At 43.3% G+C, this 17,679-nt stretch overlaps 1 protein-coding gene across 3 annotated transcripts in view; it reads right to left on the reverse strand.

Annotated features, from left to right (window-relative positions):
* SNX5 (sorting nexin 5) overlaps nucleotides 1-17,679 on the reverse strand; it is a 37,463-nt gene that overhangs the window by 7,735 nt on the left and 12,049 nt on the right. For all 3 annotated transcript variants that reach the window (XM_038396286.2, XM_043512146.1, XM_038396285.2), the window contains exons 2-8: nucleotides 9,125-9,229; nucleotides 6,389-6,499; nucleotides 5,616-5,737; nucleotides 4,957-5,080; nucleotides 3,262-3,357; nucleotides 725-830; nucleotides 561-636 (exon numbers count right to left, since the gene is read on the reverse strand). In XM_038396286.2, the coding sequence (XP_038252214.1) occupies nucleotides 561-636; nucleotides 725-830; nucleotides 3,262-3,357; nucleotides 4,957-5,080; nucleotides 5,616-5,737; nucleotides 6,389-6,499; nucleotides 9,125-9,229 (740 nt within the window). The remainder of the gene's footprint in view (nucleotides 1-560; nucleotides 637-724; nucleotides 831-3,261; nucleotides 3,358-4,956; nucleotides 5,081-5,615; nucleotides 5,738-6,388; nucleotides 6,500-9,124; nucleotides 9,230-17,679) is intronic.

A 17,679-nucleotide genomic window follows, 5' to 3' on the forward strand; every position in this document is an offset into this window, starting at 1 on the left:
GGGCTTAAATTGCAGCAAGAGTGGTGTAGGTTGGACATTAAGAAGTTTTTTTCCCCCCTTAGAGTGATTAAGCACTGGAATAAATTGCCTAGGGAGGTGGTGGAATCTCCATCATTGGGAGATTTAAGAGCAGATTGGACAAACCTGTCAGGGATGGTCTAGATAATACTTAGTCCTGCCTTGAGTGCAGGAGACTGGCCTAGATGACCTCTCAAAGTCCCTTCCAGTTCTATGATTCTGGGCGGCTAAAACTTGGTCAGACATCCTATGCACCAAGAGTCCAAATCTGCTGGATTCAACTAGGATTCTATTTAAAAACATTAAGTGGAACTGGATATGCAGCTTAAAAAAAAAGTTAAGTGTGTCATATTGATAGCACCATTAAAAAAATGGAAATAAAAACACCATGGTCTGAACACCAACACTAGAGATACCAATTACCAAGAAGGGGACCTCAGACAAAGCCAGGATTCAGTTTATTGTGTAACAATTAAAATTAGAGTGCTGCACACAGAAGTCCAAGATCAGGTATTCACTGAACAATTAGTGGGTTTGCTTACTTTTTAGTGACTGTGGGCTCTTCTAAAGCCAGGCTGTTCAAGCAAGCTGAAGTGTGGATATAGTCATCTGCAACATCTGCAGGAACAAGGACAATGCTTTCAGTTTTGTCTCTAGTGACATACACTGAGATTACCTATAAAAGGTTTGTATAAAAAAAGTTCACTTTTATGGGATCTTGTCATCTTATCTGCTTTTGTGCATGCATCCTTGATTCTGTTGTAGTAGTTTACAAGAAAAGTCTTCTCTTGCTCAAAGAAGTCATCCACCTCCTGAAAAGAGAATATGATCTGTTAAACCAATGGCATGGCTAGAGCAGGAGCATCTCTTTCATTTACCAATGAGTTCGGTAAGAGACTTTAAACCTTAGCCCCTATGTAGTGAATCTTGTTATTAAGTGTGGCTACACATTTCTAGCCTCCCCTTCATAGTGTACACAATAAAACAGCCAAAGCTGCTTAAAATAGTTTCTCTAGTACAAGTTTCCTTTTTATGTAGAAGTGATGAGGGACCCCCTTCTCCATTCTTTGCTCTCCCCCACCCTCACTCACTGGGCTGGGGTTCATGGGGGGTGCAGGCTCTGGGCTGGGGCTGAGGAGTTCGCAGTGTGGGAGGGGGCTCTAGGCTAGGGCTGAGTGTATTGGTGCAGAAGGGCTCTGGAAGAGGGCTCAGGGCTGGGGTGCTGACTCCCTGAGTGGCACTTTGGGTTGCTCCCTGCCTACCACATGCTGCTCCTGGAAGGGGCCAAAGGGCCCCTGGCCCTGCCACTTTCTGCAGACACCTCCCCCAACGCTCCCATTGGCTGAGAATGGGAAACTAGCCAATGGGAGCTGTGGGTGTGGTGCTTGCAGGCAGGAGCAGCATGTGGAGACCCCTGCTTCCCTACCTCACCCCCCAGGGCCTGTGCTGGCTGCTTCTAGGAGCAGCATGGGGCCACGGCAGGTAGGGAGTCTGGCTTAGCAACAGCCCCACTGCACTGCCATGGCCAGAGCTCATGATCAATTGGGAGAGTCCCCAGGATCGACCAGTCGATCGCAAATCAATGGGTTGGTGACCACTGTTCTAGTGGAATGCAGCTATCATGAGAGGTTGTGTTGTGGCAGGGCAAGGCTGTCCTTCAGGTACCAGCCATCAACCCCATGTAGATTTTTGCAAATGAAGACTGGAAACCAATTTACCCAAGGAAGACCAGGTCAACTTTGTTTAGTCAGAAGCAGTGAGAGCAGGAGAACAGATTTCACACCATCTTAATCAGAGAGAGCAGAGCAGATCCATTCAGTGGAGCTTTTACAGTGAGCAAGAGGGGAGCACTTCCAAAGAACTTGCCAAACAGCACCACCATGTCCTTTCCAGGACACATCTTCAGCTGGCAGTTCTTCATACTGGTTCAGATCTCAGCCAGATCCCTGGATAGCTGGGAGATGCTTGTGATGTAAAGAGGATCCAATCTGTGCCCTCCATCTTGCTGCCATTGTAGGCCACTATTTATTGTCTTAGAGCTGTGTGTGTGTGTGTGTGTGTGTGTGTGTGTGTGTGTGTGTGTGTGAGAGACATTATTATATATATATAAAAATGAGAGAGAGAGATGCAACTGCTCAGAATCAGCACTTGGAGAGGCGCAGGTGACCATCACAAGTCTGGCTGCACACTCGGGAGAATCACTGAAGCTATCCCAATAATCCCACTAACACTTGCTGTGTTTGAGGTGGGATATGATGATTCCATTGCAGGCTATATTTAATGCTGTGGAGAAGTCCAGCAATTTGAGTGCAGCTGACTGGCCTTTGGACAAGGACAAAAGGAGGAGGAGGAGGAGATCAGTGCCACCATCACCACCTGTCTGGTCTCAGACCAGGAACAAATGATGAGATTATCTGGCATACTGGTAGTTTATGGCAAACTGAAGGCAGCCCTTGGTAAATTCTCTACTAGCTCTCTCTGGAGTTTAGATACTGGCCTATACCTAGAGACAGAGTTGGGTTACAGTGCAATACTTGCTGGTGTTCCTAAATCTGGGGAAAGAGGAGATTACTCTTCTCAAAATACTAGCACTTCCTACAGCACAAATGGGTTGAATCAGAGAGGAAAGGAGTTCATACCAGTGCACAGTCCCTGGTACCATAATAGGCTGTCTTGTATGCAGGAAAGTTTAGCCAAAACTATTCCCAACAGCCCTTCAGTGGGGGTGTACTGGTTTCTGGAGTTGAGTGGAGGCATTCCAGTACTATTAGATATGCAGAAGTTTTAGCAAACCACCATATTTCTGCCCAAGAGTTAACTACACTCATAGTAGTTTCTTTAGCATGGTATTACAGGCGACTCTTCACTGTGTACTGAAACTTTAGATGTTTTGAGGGGGGGGGGGGGAGGGGAAACAACCCTGACTCCTTGGATGCCCAATTGCAGTATTTATATCCTTGGAGCCCAGGGATGTGTCACTTTCATCCCCAGCTTGCCAGTCATGTACTTCCTCTATGCAGGCAGGTTTTACCTATTCAGACACAATCAAGTGCTCTCAACTCTGCAAATGGATGGGCTTAACTGATCCTTCAGACTTGATAGCAAATACAAGGTAGGTAAGCTTTTGAGTATACTCTTGACAAAGTAGGTTTCTCCTAGCACCAGGAATAAAACAATGCTACACAGCAAAAGCAAGAGTGAAAAAAGGTATCTGATGGTTGTTGGAAGGGAAGCAAATCTTACCTTCACGCCAGAGAAGAGGACTTCATCAGCACTCTTCACCATACTTTTTAAAAAGCCACCAAACATTTCTTTTGTATTTTTTCTCCGAACGCTTAACTAAAACATAAGAGATCGTTTTAGGGGTGTAACAAGTAGTTCAATACAATATTGAACTTGAAGTTTGTCATTGGTGTTGTCATTGCACCACACAAAGAGATGTTTGTACTGCACTAAGTTTGAGGTATATTTTAAAGTGATTGAATTGCAAGTTTCCTCTAGAATTCCTGTTTTTCAAGTTGTAGCACCAGAGAGGTCTTCTTGTAATGAAGAGACTATTGCTAGAAACATGGGAGTTAAATTGGTCTTTGTGCTGAATTCATTTATGAACAAGGTGTTAGAACACTCTTTTCCACAGCTGTAGGTGCATTCAAAATGCACCTTACATCAATAGCTTGTATTTAGTCTCTCCAAATAAAGAGGAGACTATACAAAGCAGAGATGCTGTGCAATAGGCATGTTACACAGGAGCCCCTACAGCTAGAGAAAGGCATAGGGTTTTAGGTGTACAGGCTTTTCTGAAGCTGAATTTTATCAGGGTAGATAAAAATTTTTAAGTTTAAAGTACATTTTTCTTTAAAAATAATTCTATTTAAAATTAGTTCTGAATTATGATAACCTATGTTAAGACCTATAATTATTGTAATGCTTAAAAACCAAGAATATTTGAGAAGTATGTTTGCTACTGAAGTCTCAAAGGAAGTCACTGGCTAAGCACCTGGAATCAAAGTTTGTTAAAGGGCTAAACCAGCTTAACAATAGCCTCTCCTACAGGTGAGATTTTCTTCATTTTTGTGTATTCAACTAGTTTGATTCAATTACTAGTTTATTCAAAGTGGAGAAACCAAGTGGGGATTGAAAGCTTGTTCCCCCCCCCATCCCAATCTATAAAAAAACCTGTGTATGGGAATAATATCTACAAGTTCTAAAATCTTTAAGGACATGACAACCAGAAAGTCAAGTCAATTCCCTAACTACAGTGAATGCTTGAATAAGTTTATCAAAATATTCTTAAATTTAAGACTTGCTTATTTCTTACATATTCAGAACATTTAAGGCTTTTATTTAAAGCATTTTAAATTCTGTATATGCATTTTCAATCAAATTCCAAAATTTCCACCTAAATGTAGTTTGACACAAATCATGATCTAGTGCATCCTCCCAGATAGCAAATAGTACCACCAATTATACCACCCATAAGAAATCAGCCTCTTTGAAAGATAAGAAATATAAGCTGTGACATACAACCAGGCGTGATTGACTTAAACACTGACTTTAAATCAGGACTTAAATCAGCAAATGATTTAAATCAAAACAAGATTTAAATCATTTGCTGATTTAAGTCCTGATTTAAAGTCAGTGTTTAAGTCAATCACGCCTGGTTTGTATGTCACAGCTTATATTTTGAGGCAATGAGATTTCTGTCATGAATACTGACAAAAAAAGCTTTGAGTGAAATGGATTTTGGCCCTATGCTATTCTTGAGAAGTTGATTATACTGTTATCCATATAGGATTGCTCAAACACTACATAGGATTGTGTGTTTAAATGATCACTTGTGTTACAACTGCAGCAAATTCTAAATGAGTTCATGGAAACTGACTGCATTCTTAACATCCTGTCCCAGAAGTGCAGAGGAAATAGAGGAAGATTCCTTACATCCTGGTCATACTCTAGGAAAACTTGAAAGTTGCGATCTTTGTTGAGCACAGGATGAGAAGAAAGTCGCTGAAGGAAAACTTCATGTGATGACACGGTCTTCTTAAAGACAGCAAGGTATTCACTGGAAGACCAAGGGGGGAAATCAAATCTCAAAGTTAAGCACTGAAGACGTGTAGTCTTTACTGTATACTTCACTGCATAAAGTGTTGCTCTGAAAAAATAATTTTATTTAATGCTTCATGTTTTAGCCTAGTGCTTCTGAACAAGCATTCCTGTCTCCACCTAGCTTTTTCCAGTATATTTTAGAATTCACACAGTGATGGCCAAAAGACATCTTATGAAGGTTAGACACACAAGCTGGGTGGTATAATCTTTTTATTGGACCATTTTTTGTTGGTGAGACGAGCTACACAGAGCTCTTCTTCAGGGCTGGGAAAGGTACTAAGGTTGTTAGGCATTTATATGGTTTATCTAACCAAGTCCAAGACTTTCTAGAAATAGAGACATGGCTTAAAGGTGTTATGGTGAAATTGCACCAACCCTGTTTAAAATAAGGTTCTGACTTGAGGTGTTACTATGCAAGTAGATCCTCCATCAACAGAACTGACTGTTGTTTACACACACACACACACACACCCACCCCTACACATACTTACGCTTCTAGTTCTTGCTTCATTTTTGCAAATTCCTCTTTTGTCATAGAGACTTCTCCTTCCCCAAGTTTCTGCATCTTCTCTCTGGGACCATCAAAGTCAGGCTTAGAAGGTGCTGGGGGTATCTAGTCAATATAAAATTGACTATTAGTTACAAGTGCCTATCACTCTGTAGTGAAAGTTCCTGGAGTCTCCATAGCTACCTTGTAAACTATGGAACTGCTGCTCTTTTTACTCAGGTTTTGTGTAGTGCAGTCTGTGGATGCAATGGGGCTCATCCAGAGTGCCCATAAATCCTGTGTTACAGGATGGGGAGACATGGGCCTGTATTTCTGTATTGTCTCCTGGCCCGTTTACCCCATCATCCACATGACTCCTGGAGAAGCTGTACTAATGGAGTCAAAACAGCTGGTGGAGAACCTCAACACTGAGGTGTCATTCTCAAAAGTCCTTGAAGCAGGGCAATCAATGGTTCTCTCTCTCTAGAAGGACTTCTACCCACATGGGACAAATCCACTCTGTAGTACCTGCAGCATTCCCATACCATGAGCTTACAAGAGTGGAGGGCAGGGCATGGCATGGCCCATGTTTTCAGACAGTTCGGGTAAGATAAATGCAAAGCTATGTTACAACCACATTGAATCTGCATAGTTAAGATCCAAGACAGAAAATGCTAGCGGTATTTACTTTAGCAGGGTTAGCAGCCTTACTAATTTCCTTTTAGGTGCACCACATTTTCCCATTATAAAATTCAATCCTAAACAAAAAACACTTACAATAAATCCTGCATACTCTTCAATTTCAGTAAGCGTATCATGTAGCCACACAAAGTCTTCGTGCTGCCTCGTAACTGAAAATTCTGGGCTTTGAAAAGTTGGCAGTGTAGTCTGGAAGAGAAGAGATTCAGAAGTCCTATTGTTTCAAAAGCTAGCGCTTTTAGAAGCAGTTTTGTTCATTAGTTTCCATAGCAAGCCCTTTTGACTAGTAAAGGCCACACCTAATCCTTTTGTAGTGTTGGCTAGTGCTCAGTTAAGGTGAGCCTTCTTTGCATCTCCCCCTTAGCAGTGAAAGGATCATTTTGTAGGAACAAGATATTCAAGTGTGCCATACCACTTTAGTGGACCAGAATTAACGATACCTAGTTCTTACAGAGTGCTTTCAGCAGATTGCAAACTTTACAAAAACGAGGCAGGTATTATCCCTGTTTTACAGACAAGGAAACAGAGGCCTGGGGAGGTTAATTTCCATCCACTACTGCTTAGCAAAGCTAAAAGTGGCAGTATTGATCTGTCTGAAGACAGAAAACAACCACCCTGCATCAGTTACTTGGTTTCCATTTTGACAGTTCTCTTCCCCTTCCTAAGGTGTAAAAAAGTATAAATAGGCAGGACAAAAGAGAATTTGAAGAGCAATTAGCAAAAGAGGCACACTAAAAAAAACCCAGCAAAAATTTTAAGTACATCAGAAGCAGGAAGCCTACCAAACAATCAGTGGGCCCACTGGACAATCGAGGCGCTAAAGCAAAATAAGGCCATTGTAAAGAAGTTAAGTGAATTTTGACTTGTCTCTGCAGAAGATGTGAGGAAGATTCCCACACCTGAGCCATTCTTTTTATGTGACAAATGTGAGGAACCATCTAAGATTGAGGTGTCACTTGAGATGGTTTTGGATAAATTAAACAGTTACAAGTCACTAGGACCAGATGGAATTCACCCAAAAGTTCTGAAGAAATGCAAATACGAAAAATATAGAACTAACAACTGTGGTATATATAACCTATTGATTAAATAAGCTCCTGTACCAAATGACTGGAGGATAGTCACTTTTTTTTATTATTAAATAAAGGCTCCAGAGGCGATCCTGGCAGTTACAGCCAGTAAGCCTAATTTCATTACCAGGCAAACTGGTTGAATAGTAAAGAAGAAGAAGAAGAAGAAGAGTTAGACACAGATGAACACAACTTGTTGATAGAGTCAACGTGGCTTTTGCCAAGGGAAATGCCCCACCAATCTACTAGAATTCGGGGGGGGGGGGGGGAGAAGGAGGGAGAAAGTAACAAACATGTGGACAAGGGGGAATCCAGTAGATGCAATGTACTTGGACTTTCAGAAAGCCTTTGACAAGGTTCCAAACCAAAGACTCTTAAGCAAAGTAAGCAATTATGGAATAAGAGGGGAAGGTCTTCTCATGGATCAGTAACAGGTTGAAAGATAGGAAACAATGCGTAGGAATAAATGGTCAGATTTCAGTACAGAGATGGGTAAATAGCTGGATCCTCCATGGATCTGTACTGGGATCAACGCTGTTTACAGTATCCATAAATGATCTGAAAACAGTAGGAAACAATAGAATGGCAAAAGTTTACAGACGACAACTACTCAAGATAGCTAAGTCCACAGCAGACTGCAAAGAGTTAAAGGAATCTCACAAACCTGTAACTAGGCAACAAAATGGCAGATGAAATTCAGTGTTAATAAATGCAAAGTAATGCACATTGGAGAACTTAATCCCAACTATACATATACACAATGATGGGGTCTAAATTAGCTGTTTCCACTCAGAAAAGACTTTGGAGTCATTGTAGATAGTTCTCTGCAAACATCCACTCCGCATGTGGCAGCAGTCAAAAGAACTAACAGAATGATAGGAACCATAAGGAAAGGGACAGAATGATCAGAAAAATCATAATGCCACTATATAAATCCATGGCACGCCCAAATACTGCATGCAGTTCTGGTCACCCGATCTCCGAAGAGATGTGTTAGAATTGGAAGAGGTACAGAGAAGGGCAACAAAAATTAAGTATATAGAAAAGCCTCCATACAAGGAAAGAGTAATAAAACTGGGACTTTTCAGCTCAGAAAAGAGATGACTAAGGGGAGACAGGATAGAGGTCTCCAAAATCATGACTGGTGTGGAAAAGGTAAATAAGTGTTATTTACCGCTTCACATAAGGGGTCACCTAATGAAATAGGCAGCACATTTAAACAAACAAAAGGAAGTACTCCTTCACATAATGCACAGTCAACCTGTGGAACTAGTTTCCAGGGGATGTTGTGAAGGCCAAAAGTATAACTGGGTCCAAAAAAGACTTAGATAAATTCATAGAGGATAAGTCCATCAATGGCTATTTGCCAAGATGGTCAGGGATGCAGCCCCATGCTCTGGGTGTCCCCAAGTCTGATTGCCAGAAGCTGGGAGTGGACAACAGGGCATGGATCAGGCAATTGCCTTGTTCGGGTTCGTTCCCTCTGAAGCACCTGGCGCTGGCCACTATTAGAAAATAGGATAGTGTGCTGGATGGACCATTTGGTCTGATCCAGTATGGCTGTTAAGTTTAAGCCTGCAGGTTTTTTTTTTTTGTGTTTTTTTTAAATGAAAGCCTAAAATCTAGGAGTTAATGGTGTAGACCCATTTGACAACAGGATAAGGGTCCTACTTGCCTCATTCAAGTGGACTTTAAGACTGCATGTGTGCATATTAACCACCTTCTCCTTTCACCATGAACCTACCTTAGTATGTACAGTGAACTTTACTTTGTCTTTTTCACTCAGGGCATCTGGGATGTCAATTTGGAGGGAAGGATCAATATTGAGATCCACAGACACAGCCCTCACCTGAAACACAAGTTAAAGTATTTAAGCCTAAAGTCAGAAGTCAAGATTAGTCTATCTTGTCTGGCCAGTAATCTAAAAATTGATAAAGACAGTGCACAACCAGAAATTCTTGATACCTTGAAAGTGTCTCAAGATTTGAATCTTATGTGTCATGGTCATATCTAACTGTACGCTTTAGCTGAAGGGATGCAAAAGAACCACAAGTCTTCCCCCGCTCTAAACACATAGCAAGAAGCTTTTGAATTTGGAGTTAAGTTTAAATAGACATAATCAGTAGCCTTTTGAAGAGTCCTTTAAGGTACCTGTAAAGGGTTTTCAGAAGCCTGGTTTCTGCCTTGTATCTATAAAATAAAAAGCTCCATTTTCAAGTTTTCCCTGCTTGTTTATCAGGAACAAAGTCTGTTCTTCCTAGATTTTTTTTTTTTTGTGGGTCTTGGGGCAGAGACAGAGGCACATACCAGCACCACAAATGTTTGTTAAGGTCTTGCACTTTTAAAGTCAGGGGAGTTGAAGCTTAGAGACATTGTTTCTTTCAATATTCAACCACCAGTAAGTTTTTGTAACTACATCTTTGAAAGAGCAAGTAATTAGAAGCACCTTGCACCATTGCTTGGTTTCTAGTCTTAGGATGTCAATTTACTAAGTTTTCAGTCACTGCAGAGTCTGCAAACACAGACAAGAGACTTTTTTAAAAATCGAAAACAAGCTGAAGAAACTGAACCTCAAGGGGTCTTTGCAAGTTGTCAGAGTGTAAACTAAGGCACAACCCCAGTTGTACTTTTAGAGCTCACTTTTTAAAAATGGGGTAGTTTAATATTAAATTGGACTTTGGAAGACTGGGAGATCCAAAGTTAAGGTTCCATTTAAAATGCAGATGTTTGGGGGTATAGAAGTCAGATAACTAACTCTGCCCCATACTAGCACACTTCCCCATCTTGAGCCATCTTTCCAACCTGCAGTCCTTTTAGTCACGACTTTTCCTTAAAATTACAGTTTAGAGTCTTGAGCTCATTTGTGAGCATCCTTCATTTGGATAAACACACACTACCTGTACCATTTACCATAAGCTACAATAAGTATGGAGTACAGAAGTCAGTTTCTTCTTCCTGCCACTCTTCTCATACCACAAAAGCACCCCCTTCAGCTGCTCAGCCTCACACTTCCTACCCACCGAGCCATTCCCCCCACTGCTTATTCAAACAAGTCCTTCTCCAACCCCAGCTCCAAATAAATATTTAAGAGATTCAAGTCTGGTAACTAACCTAATATGTGCTTCCCACCATTCTGCTTGTATCTTTTCACCTGCCCTTTTCAGAGGGGTTTTTTTTTTGGGCCTCTGAGGCTATGTCTACACTGGTAATTGAACAACAAGCTTGTCTCTCAGATGTTTCTTCCCCCCCACCCCGAAAGACAAAAAGTTTTGCCACAACAAGCGCCAGTGTGAACAATGTGTCGTCGGCAGGAGCACTCTCCTGCCAACAACGCAAATGCCGCTCGTTGCGGGACAGTGGAAGTTTGTCAGCACAAGAGTCAAACAGCAGCTATGCAGCATGGCTTCATGGCACAGCTGTAGCAACACAGCCATGTCACTAAAAGGCTATGTCTACACTACACAGCTAAATTGTAAAGCAGGGAATATGCCTGCAGTGTGGTCACAGCATTGAGCACACTCCCCATCCCACCACTCTCAGATCCTAATTAGCACTTAACTGCACCACTGCAAAATATGGTTCCAGTCTGTACATGAAGAGTAGAATTCATATGTAATTCTACAGCCACCACCTTTCAAGTCAGAGGCAGTGGGCTCTGCTCTAGGATGCAGATTGAAGTTTATAGGCCAAGCTGTATGAAAATATGGAGAGCCAATTATACAAGTCTTTCCAAAAAGACTGACCCCCACTTCTCAGATATCTGAAAAGTATACCATGAATCTTCCATAAATATTGTACACAAGGATTAGGATGCAACTGATTTATGGTAGTTTTGTTTTGGCAACAACTTCCCTTAGTTCTGCAGAGATTAGCATCTCCATGAAGTTGAGAGTTTAAAGTCTTGTAACAAGATTCATACACAAATTTAAAGATGCATCAGTTTGATCATTAGAGTCAGGAACAGGTGGCCAGCCAAGAGATGCAGGAAGTATTATAGCACCTCAATTTAAGCTTGCTTTCAGGACACCCTGCACTGAGCTCTCAGATGCTGCTAGTTCCATTATGTTTTAGATAGCAGGCTGATGAAATGAGCTTTGGTTGCTAAAGGTAACAGAGAGGAATGGGCTGTTTTGTGAAGAACCAAAGAGGGGCCCACTTAAGAAAACCTTCCAAACCTTCATATTATTTGAATTGCCCTCCCCTCACGGTTACAAATTCAGACCTTGGAACCTACCCTGGAAGACAATTGCTAACTGGAAGTCTGGCAGGTTTCTATCACCACAAGTACCATTAGAAGTGGAAGCAAGGGGTGAGGATGTGATTTTATAGTCCTAGATCTGTTTACATCTATTTAACTGACCACTTGGAGGAATGATCTATTAGATCCAACCACCCCCAAATCCTTTAATTATGGGTTAAGAGTGCTCCAAGAATATTTTGAGTCAGATCATCAACAGAACAGGAGAGGACAAACTTCGTCTTCCAGATGTTTTACAGTTTGTGGCTTTTTTGTAGTTAAGTCAAAACTCAGGTGTGTACCATACACCCTACAAAGCAAAGGAAGCAATAAAGCTAGTTTTTCCTCCTCCTTTCCAGGACACTTTACCATTTCCATGGGACATTTTAGCACCAAGCACCATTTTAGTTGTAGCATATGCCAATTTGTAAGCAGCTGAATTGCCAACTCAGCTGGTAGAGCAGTAGGCTGTACATGCTAGATTCCTACGGTCCTAATCTCAGACATTCTTTGAAAGGACAAAGCCCAAGCTTTCCCACTCAAAAAACAGATTAATCTTCAGAACTTCTCCTCACACTGCACACCAAGTGACAGAAAGTGGCCAGATTAGTTCGCAGGGACTGGAACAATTCCGTATTCTTCCCTCTCTGTCCAGAGAGGGCCCCCCCCCCACCCCAACACACACACACTTTAAGTCAGGCATGAGGTTCTGTGTGTGTGGTTTTTTTTTATTAAAGAAAGACACATACAAAAGCAAGTTTCCTTCTGCTTAGCCTAGGTTATTGGGTTGTGTGTGTGTGTGTGTGTGTGTGTGTGTGTGTGTGTGTGTGTGTGTGTAAACTTAGGCTCAGCAAGCAGATCACGGAAATACTCTACGCCAGGACAAACAGGAATAGCACATTACTGCAGTAGCTTTTTGCTGGGTTCAGAGGTTACAGATGCCTATATATTGTGAGGTGAAAGTTCCTGCAGGCAAGTCAGACAAATGTTATTAGCCAGCTGTAGTAATCATTTGTAGTTCAGTAACATCTCAGGGCCTCAGCCTAACCAAATTTGGGCCCCTGCTGTGGTACAGACTACCACTGAGAGTCCCTGTCCTCAGAGTTTACAATCTAATTAGATATAAACAGAAGTATTCCCACTTGTAGTCCTTGGAAAACTGCCAGAGAGGTTAAGTGACTTACCCAAGGTCATACCACAGGAAGTTTGTGGCAGAGCTGGAACTTTAAACCAGCTACTTAGCCACAAGGCAATTCTTTAAAAAGTAGGATTCTGAATAGATCCCCAGGAAAGAACACAACACTAACACTGTAGCAGATGCTCTTCCAGATGTTCTTGACTTTTACCCACTATGCACAAGAGTGCTGAAGAGGGGACCCGACAGTGTCCTGTCAGATCTACTGACTGAACACCCAAAATCCAGATGCTGTGAGCGGGGGAGGCCACAGGTCATCACCTACTCCACCCCTGCTCAGCCAGAGTCATCTCCTACCTTCATTGGGCAGCTGCAGCTTCCAGCCCCATCTCTGCAGGCAAGTCCCTCCTGACTTGGGTGGGGAGGAGGGGAGAGAAAGCAGCAAACCACGGGGAGGGGTGTAAGAGGAGTAAATGCGGGTGGGCCCTCAGGGAGAGAAGCAGGGCAGGGGAGGTTCTAGTACTCCTACTGGAATGTCTGGACTTTTAAAATATTACCAAGTTGGTAAACCCTAGCACTTTCCCTGCCTCTCGATTTTGTAGAATAGCAAGGAAGGAGTATTAGAGTCACCTTGCTTTACCATGCCCTTTTAGGAATGGAAGGATAAAAAGGTTATCAGCCATTATGCAGCAAAATACCCAAGGGCTCAGTGCCCCATAAAGCCAAACTATATGGAAGTCGGACCATTTCACTTCTGTAATAGTCAGACGACAAAAAGAAAAGAAGTCCTTTTTTTTTTTTGCGAATACAGACTAACACGGCTGCTACTCTGAAACCAGTCAGAAGACAGTTTATTTTAAAGCCAGACATGCATTTGTTTTTTCCTGAACGCGTTTGCTGCCTGCAGGACATGAATGAGTTGTAGGATGTGTGTTAAGGTCCCCATTCTTATTTTTTCAGGCTAATCTGTTAAGAGTGCCTGGCTCCAAGCCATTTATAGGTACAGTCTACATAAGATGTAGTACTCTAAGAATCGTTTGGTTCCCCCTAGTAGCACCCCACTATTGTCAAGTGCTCCAACACATGGTCTTTTGTACTGGGTGACGCCATTCACATAGCATGCCTCTGGATAGCACGCAACCCCCCCACCCTTATAAATTAAACACACTTTATATATTTACCACCACTATAAATGCTGGAGGCAAAGTGGAGTTTAGGGTGGAGGCTGACAGCTCGCGGCCCCCCATGTTATAACCTCGGGACCCCCTGAGGGGTCCCAACCTCCAGTTTGAGAACCCTGGTCTAGATACTATTTGGCTTAAATTTGCCTTCAACAACTGAGTACCAGGAGTCTGAACTGTTGTATTGTCAATGTAGGACAAGTAGTCGTCCTGCTGTCCCAGAGCACACTAGGGTCTTTTCAAATCTTCCAAAATTGACAGTTTCTAAGAGCTGCTTTGAACCAGAGGAAACTGCTACTGAAATAGTTTGAGAGCACCACTGTTGACATGGGGGAAGCTGATGGTTCAGAACACAAATCTGCATAGCAAGCGTGGACACAAAAAACTGTTCATGCTTAATCTGGTTCAAACAGGACCAGCCGAAACCTCTAACAATAAGAGGTTTTGATCAAGATCTGCATAAGTAGTTCCTGTCAGGCGTGGTCAGTTTAACTAAGTCTGACCACCGCACAACCGTCAATCTTGTTAACTGAACAAGGGCTCAGTGCAGTTCTGCTGCATATGGAGAGAAGGACAAGCTATTCCGCATTAGCTAAACAATGAGAGTTAACCAGGATTAACAGTTTCATTTCAGTTACTGGCAAGGTATTTTAGGGGTGGACCTCAAGGTGCATACTGTGATTAAGAGCTTCTTCTCTTTTTGAAAAAAGAGAAGGAGTACTTGTGGCACCTTAGAGACCAACAAATTTATTTGAGCATAAGCTTTCGTGAGCTACAGCTCACTTCATCGGATGCATTATGCTCAAATAAATTGTCTGTCTAAGGTGCCACAAGTACTCCTTTTCTTTTTGCGACTACAGACTAACATGGCTGCTACTCTGAAACCTACTCTTTTTGACATTCCTTATCTCTGCTGTCCAAACAGGATTGACAGGCAAAACAATACAAACTGCTGAGTCTGAAGAGCATGATAAGCTAAAGGAAGCAACTTCCTTTTAGCTAGTTTTCAAGGAAAGCATTGCACAACCCAGCCAGTCCTACAGTTGTGAGCTGTCATTTTAGATTATTTTGTAGGGAAAAAAGTTGCAGTGCCAAGAGGAGGAGGTCACAAATAGCCTTTGCATTAGTTGGTGACTAGAGAACGTCTAAACTGTTGCACTACAGCAACCAAAAAGAGAAGTGCAGGAGTCCAAAAGAGGCTGAGGAAAAAGGGTAATGAATTCAAGTGGTCAGTCACTATAGCATCTTGATTAAAGCCTATGTTTCAAACTTTTGCTGATGGTTCATTCCAAATAAAAAGCTAGTTTAGTGTCACCAAGATAAGCTATTTTAACTTAACAAGTTTCTCTATAGTATTCAGACTGTGAAGTAAGCTTTACAGAAAGAAAAGTCTAGCAGATGTTATCTACAGCTAGCTCATTCCACTGGGCAGGGACACATTCCAGGTGCATGCAATCCTGTGCTAATGAGCCACATGCAGCGATGAGCTGCCAAAATCTTAACAGCCAGTTCACTCATTACCCCACAAGGGGGTTGTTGCCCACCCCCGCCCCCTGGGACTCCTGCCCCATCCAACCCCCTGCATTCCTTGACGCCCCCCCAGGACCCCTGCCCTATTCACCCCCTTCCCCTGTCTGCCCCCAGAACCAGGCAGGAGGGTCTCATGGGCCACCGTAGTCAATTGGGATTGGCGAGTCCCGGCGGTGCTTACCTGGGGCAGCTCCCTCTGGCTCCTAGGGGCAGGGAAGCATAGCTTGGAGGGGGAGGAGCAGCCACTCCCCCCTACTGATCACATGGCCTTAGGTGCCAACTCCATGGGTGCTCTGGAGCACCCACGGGGAAAGTTTGGTGGGTGCAGAGCACCCACAGGCAGCTCCCCACCTGGCCCCAGCTCACCTCCACTCTGCCCCTGAACACACCTCCCCACTCTGCTTCTCCACGCCCACACCCTGGCTTCCCACGAGATTCAGATGTTCGGCAGGAAGCCAGGGAGGGCTGAGAAGCAGGTGGTGGCTTCCAGCTCAGGCGGAGGTGAGCTGGGGTGGGGAGTGGTTCCCCTGCGCCCCCCCCAGGGTTACCTGCTGCAGCGTAGGCAGCCCTCCTTGCGCCCCCCCGCAGCTCACCTTCACCTCCCCCGCCCTGAGTGGGAAGACACAGCCTGCTTCTCAGCCCACCCTGGATTCCCATGCAAACAGCTGATTTGCAGGAAACGGGTGGGGGGGGGGGCGACAGAGAAGCAGAGCAGGGCAGTGCATTCAGGGGAGGAGTTGGAGACGGAGCAGAAGGGAGCTGGAGCCAGGCATGGGGCGGTAGGTGCTTTGCACCCACCAAATTTTCCCCTTGGATGCTCCAGGGCTGGAGAATCCATGGAGTCGGTGCCTAAGGTGCCACTTTTGGCCGGTTAAATGTAGAAATCCTTTTAGAACCAGTTGTCCCTCGCAGAACAACCGGTTCTAAAAGGGCTTCTAAATTTAACAACTGGTTCTAGCGAACGGGTGTGAACCAGCTCGGGCTCACCACTGGCCATATGCCTTGATCTCTGAACCAGACATGCTTGCAGTGCTACTGGCAATTTAAAGATAAGTCTCCATTAGACTTTTGTAGGTTCCCCTCCCACCCCTGAGTTGGCGCAGTTAGCTGCAGCAGCACTAATGTAGACTGGAACTTACTAAGATGTCTGCAGTACAATTGCTACTACTGGTCACACCCTTGTAGCTGCACGGACACAGAAAGGCTTACATGCCTTTTCCTAGCATAGACCAGGCTATGGAGGGGAGGTGACTGGACAAAGATCTGCATGTGAAAATACATGCAGACCTACATTTTTCAGTACTCAATTTTATTTCAGTGAGCAACAGGAGGCTGAGATTCAGCCTGGGGGCCGGGGGCAGGGAATAGTATGAAGGTTGTTTTACTCTTGGGTTATAGAGCCAGCTAGTTATTTTCTCCTTCAAAAAAAAAAAAAAAAAAAAGAAAAGGATGTGAAGAACCCATGCACTTTTTAAAGTCAGCCTGGGGTTGCATGCTCGATCTCTGTACCATAATCAAATCCCGCAGCGTTCCTTCCTGTAGGAGCAACCAGTTGCACAACTAGCATGTCATAGCCCTTCATGCAGCTTATGCCTGAAGAAAAGCTACCACCCCACCCATGTTGGTGGAACAGATTTTTTTCCTTCCAAAGTAAAAAGAATTCAAACACGTGGTTTGAGCTGGAGTCTAATTAAGCTGGCCCTCTTTGCCCTTAAAGCCCCAGCTAACAATGCAGAATGGGGAGCCTTTAAATTGATATTAGTCTTAACGGAGGAGGCAGTTGCTAGTCAATTGCTGAGACCAAGTCTGAACTTGCATTCAAAGCCTTCTTCTCTTCCTTCCTGCCCCAACTTGTGACTGGAGTAATCAATGCATTTGTAAAAAATGGGTATTGTGATCCCCCCATAAATCTGATCATCAAACGTTTGGGTTTTTTGTTAAAAAGCAACTAGTATCTTTCCCACCCCCACAAAAGCAGATCTCTCAAGCAGCCAAGGCCCACATGTGGATCATGATGTGTGAAACACTCATAATAGGGACAAAAATAAATACAGCAAATTTTAAATCTTGGGTTTGTTCAGGGCCTAGTACAGCTGGGCCTTGGTCTATCACTGCGTACTCTTCCTGGCCTCTACTGCAATACTAATAAAATGCTGTGGGATTCCTTTTTAGTACAATGGCTCTTATAGAATTATGGAATTGAGGTTATTTCTGAC

The sequence above is a fragment of the Dermochelys coriacea genome, chromosome 3, assembly GCF_009764565.3.
Source record: "Dermochelys coriacea isolate rDerCor1 chromosome 3, rDerCor1.pri.v4, whole genome shotgun sequence".
NCBI lineage: Eukaryota > Metazoa > Chordata > Testudines > Dermochelyidae > Dermochelys > Dermochelys coriacea.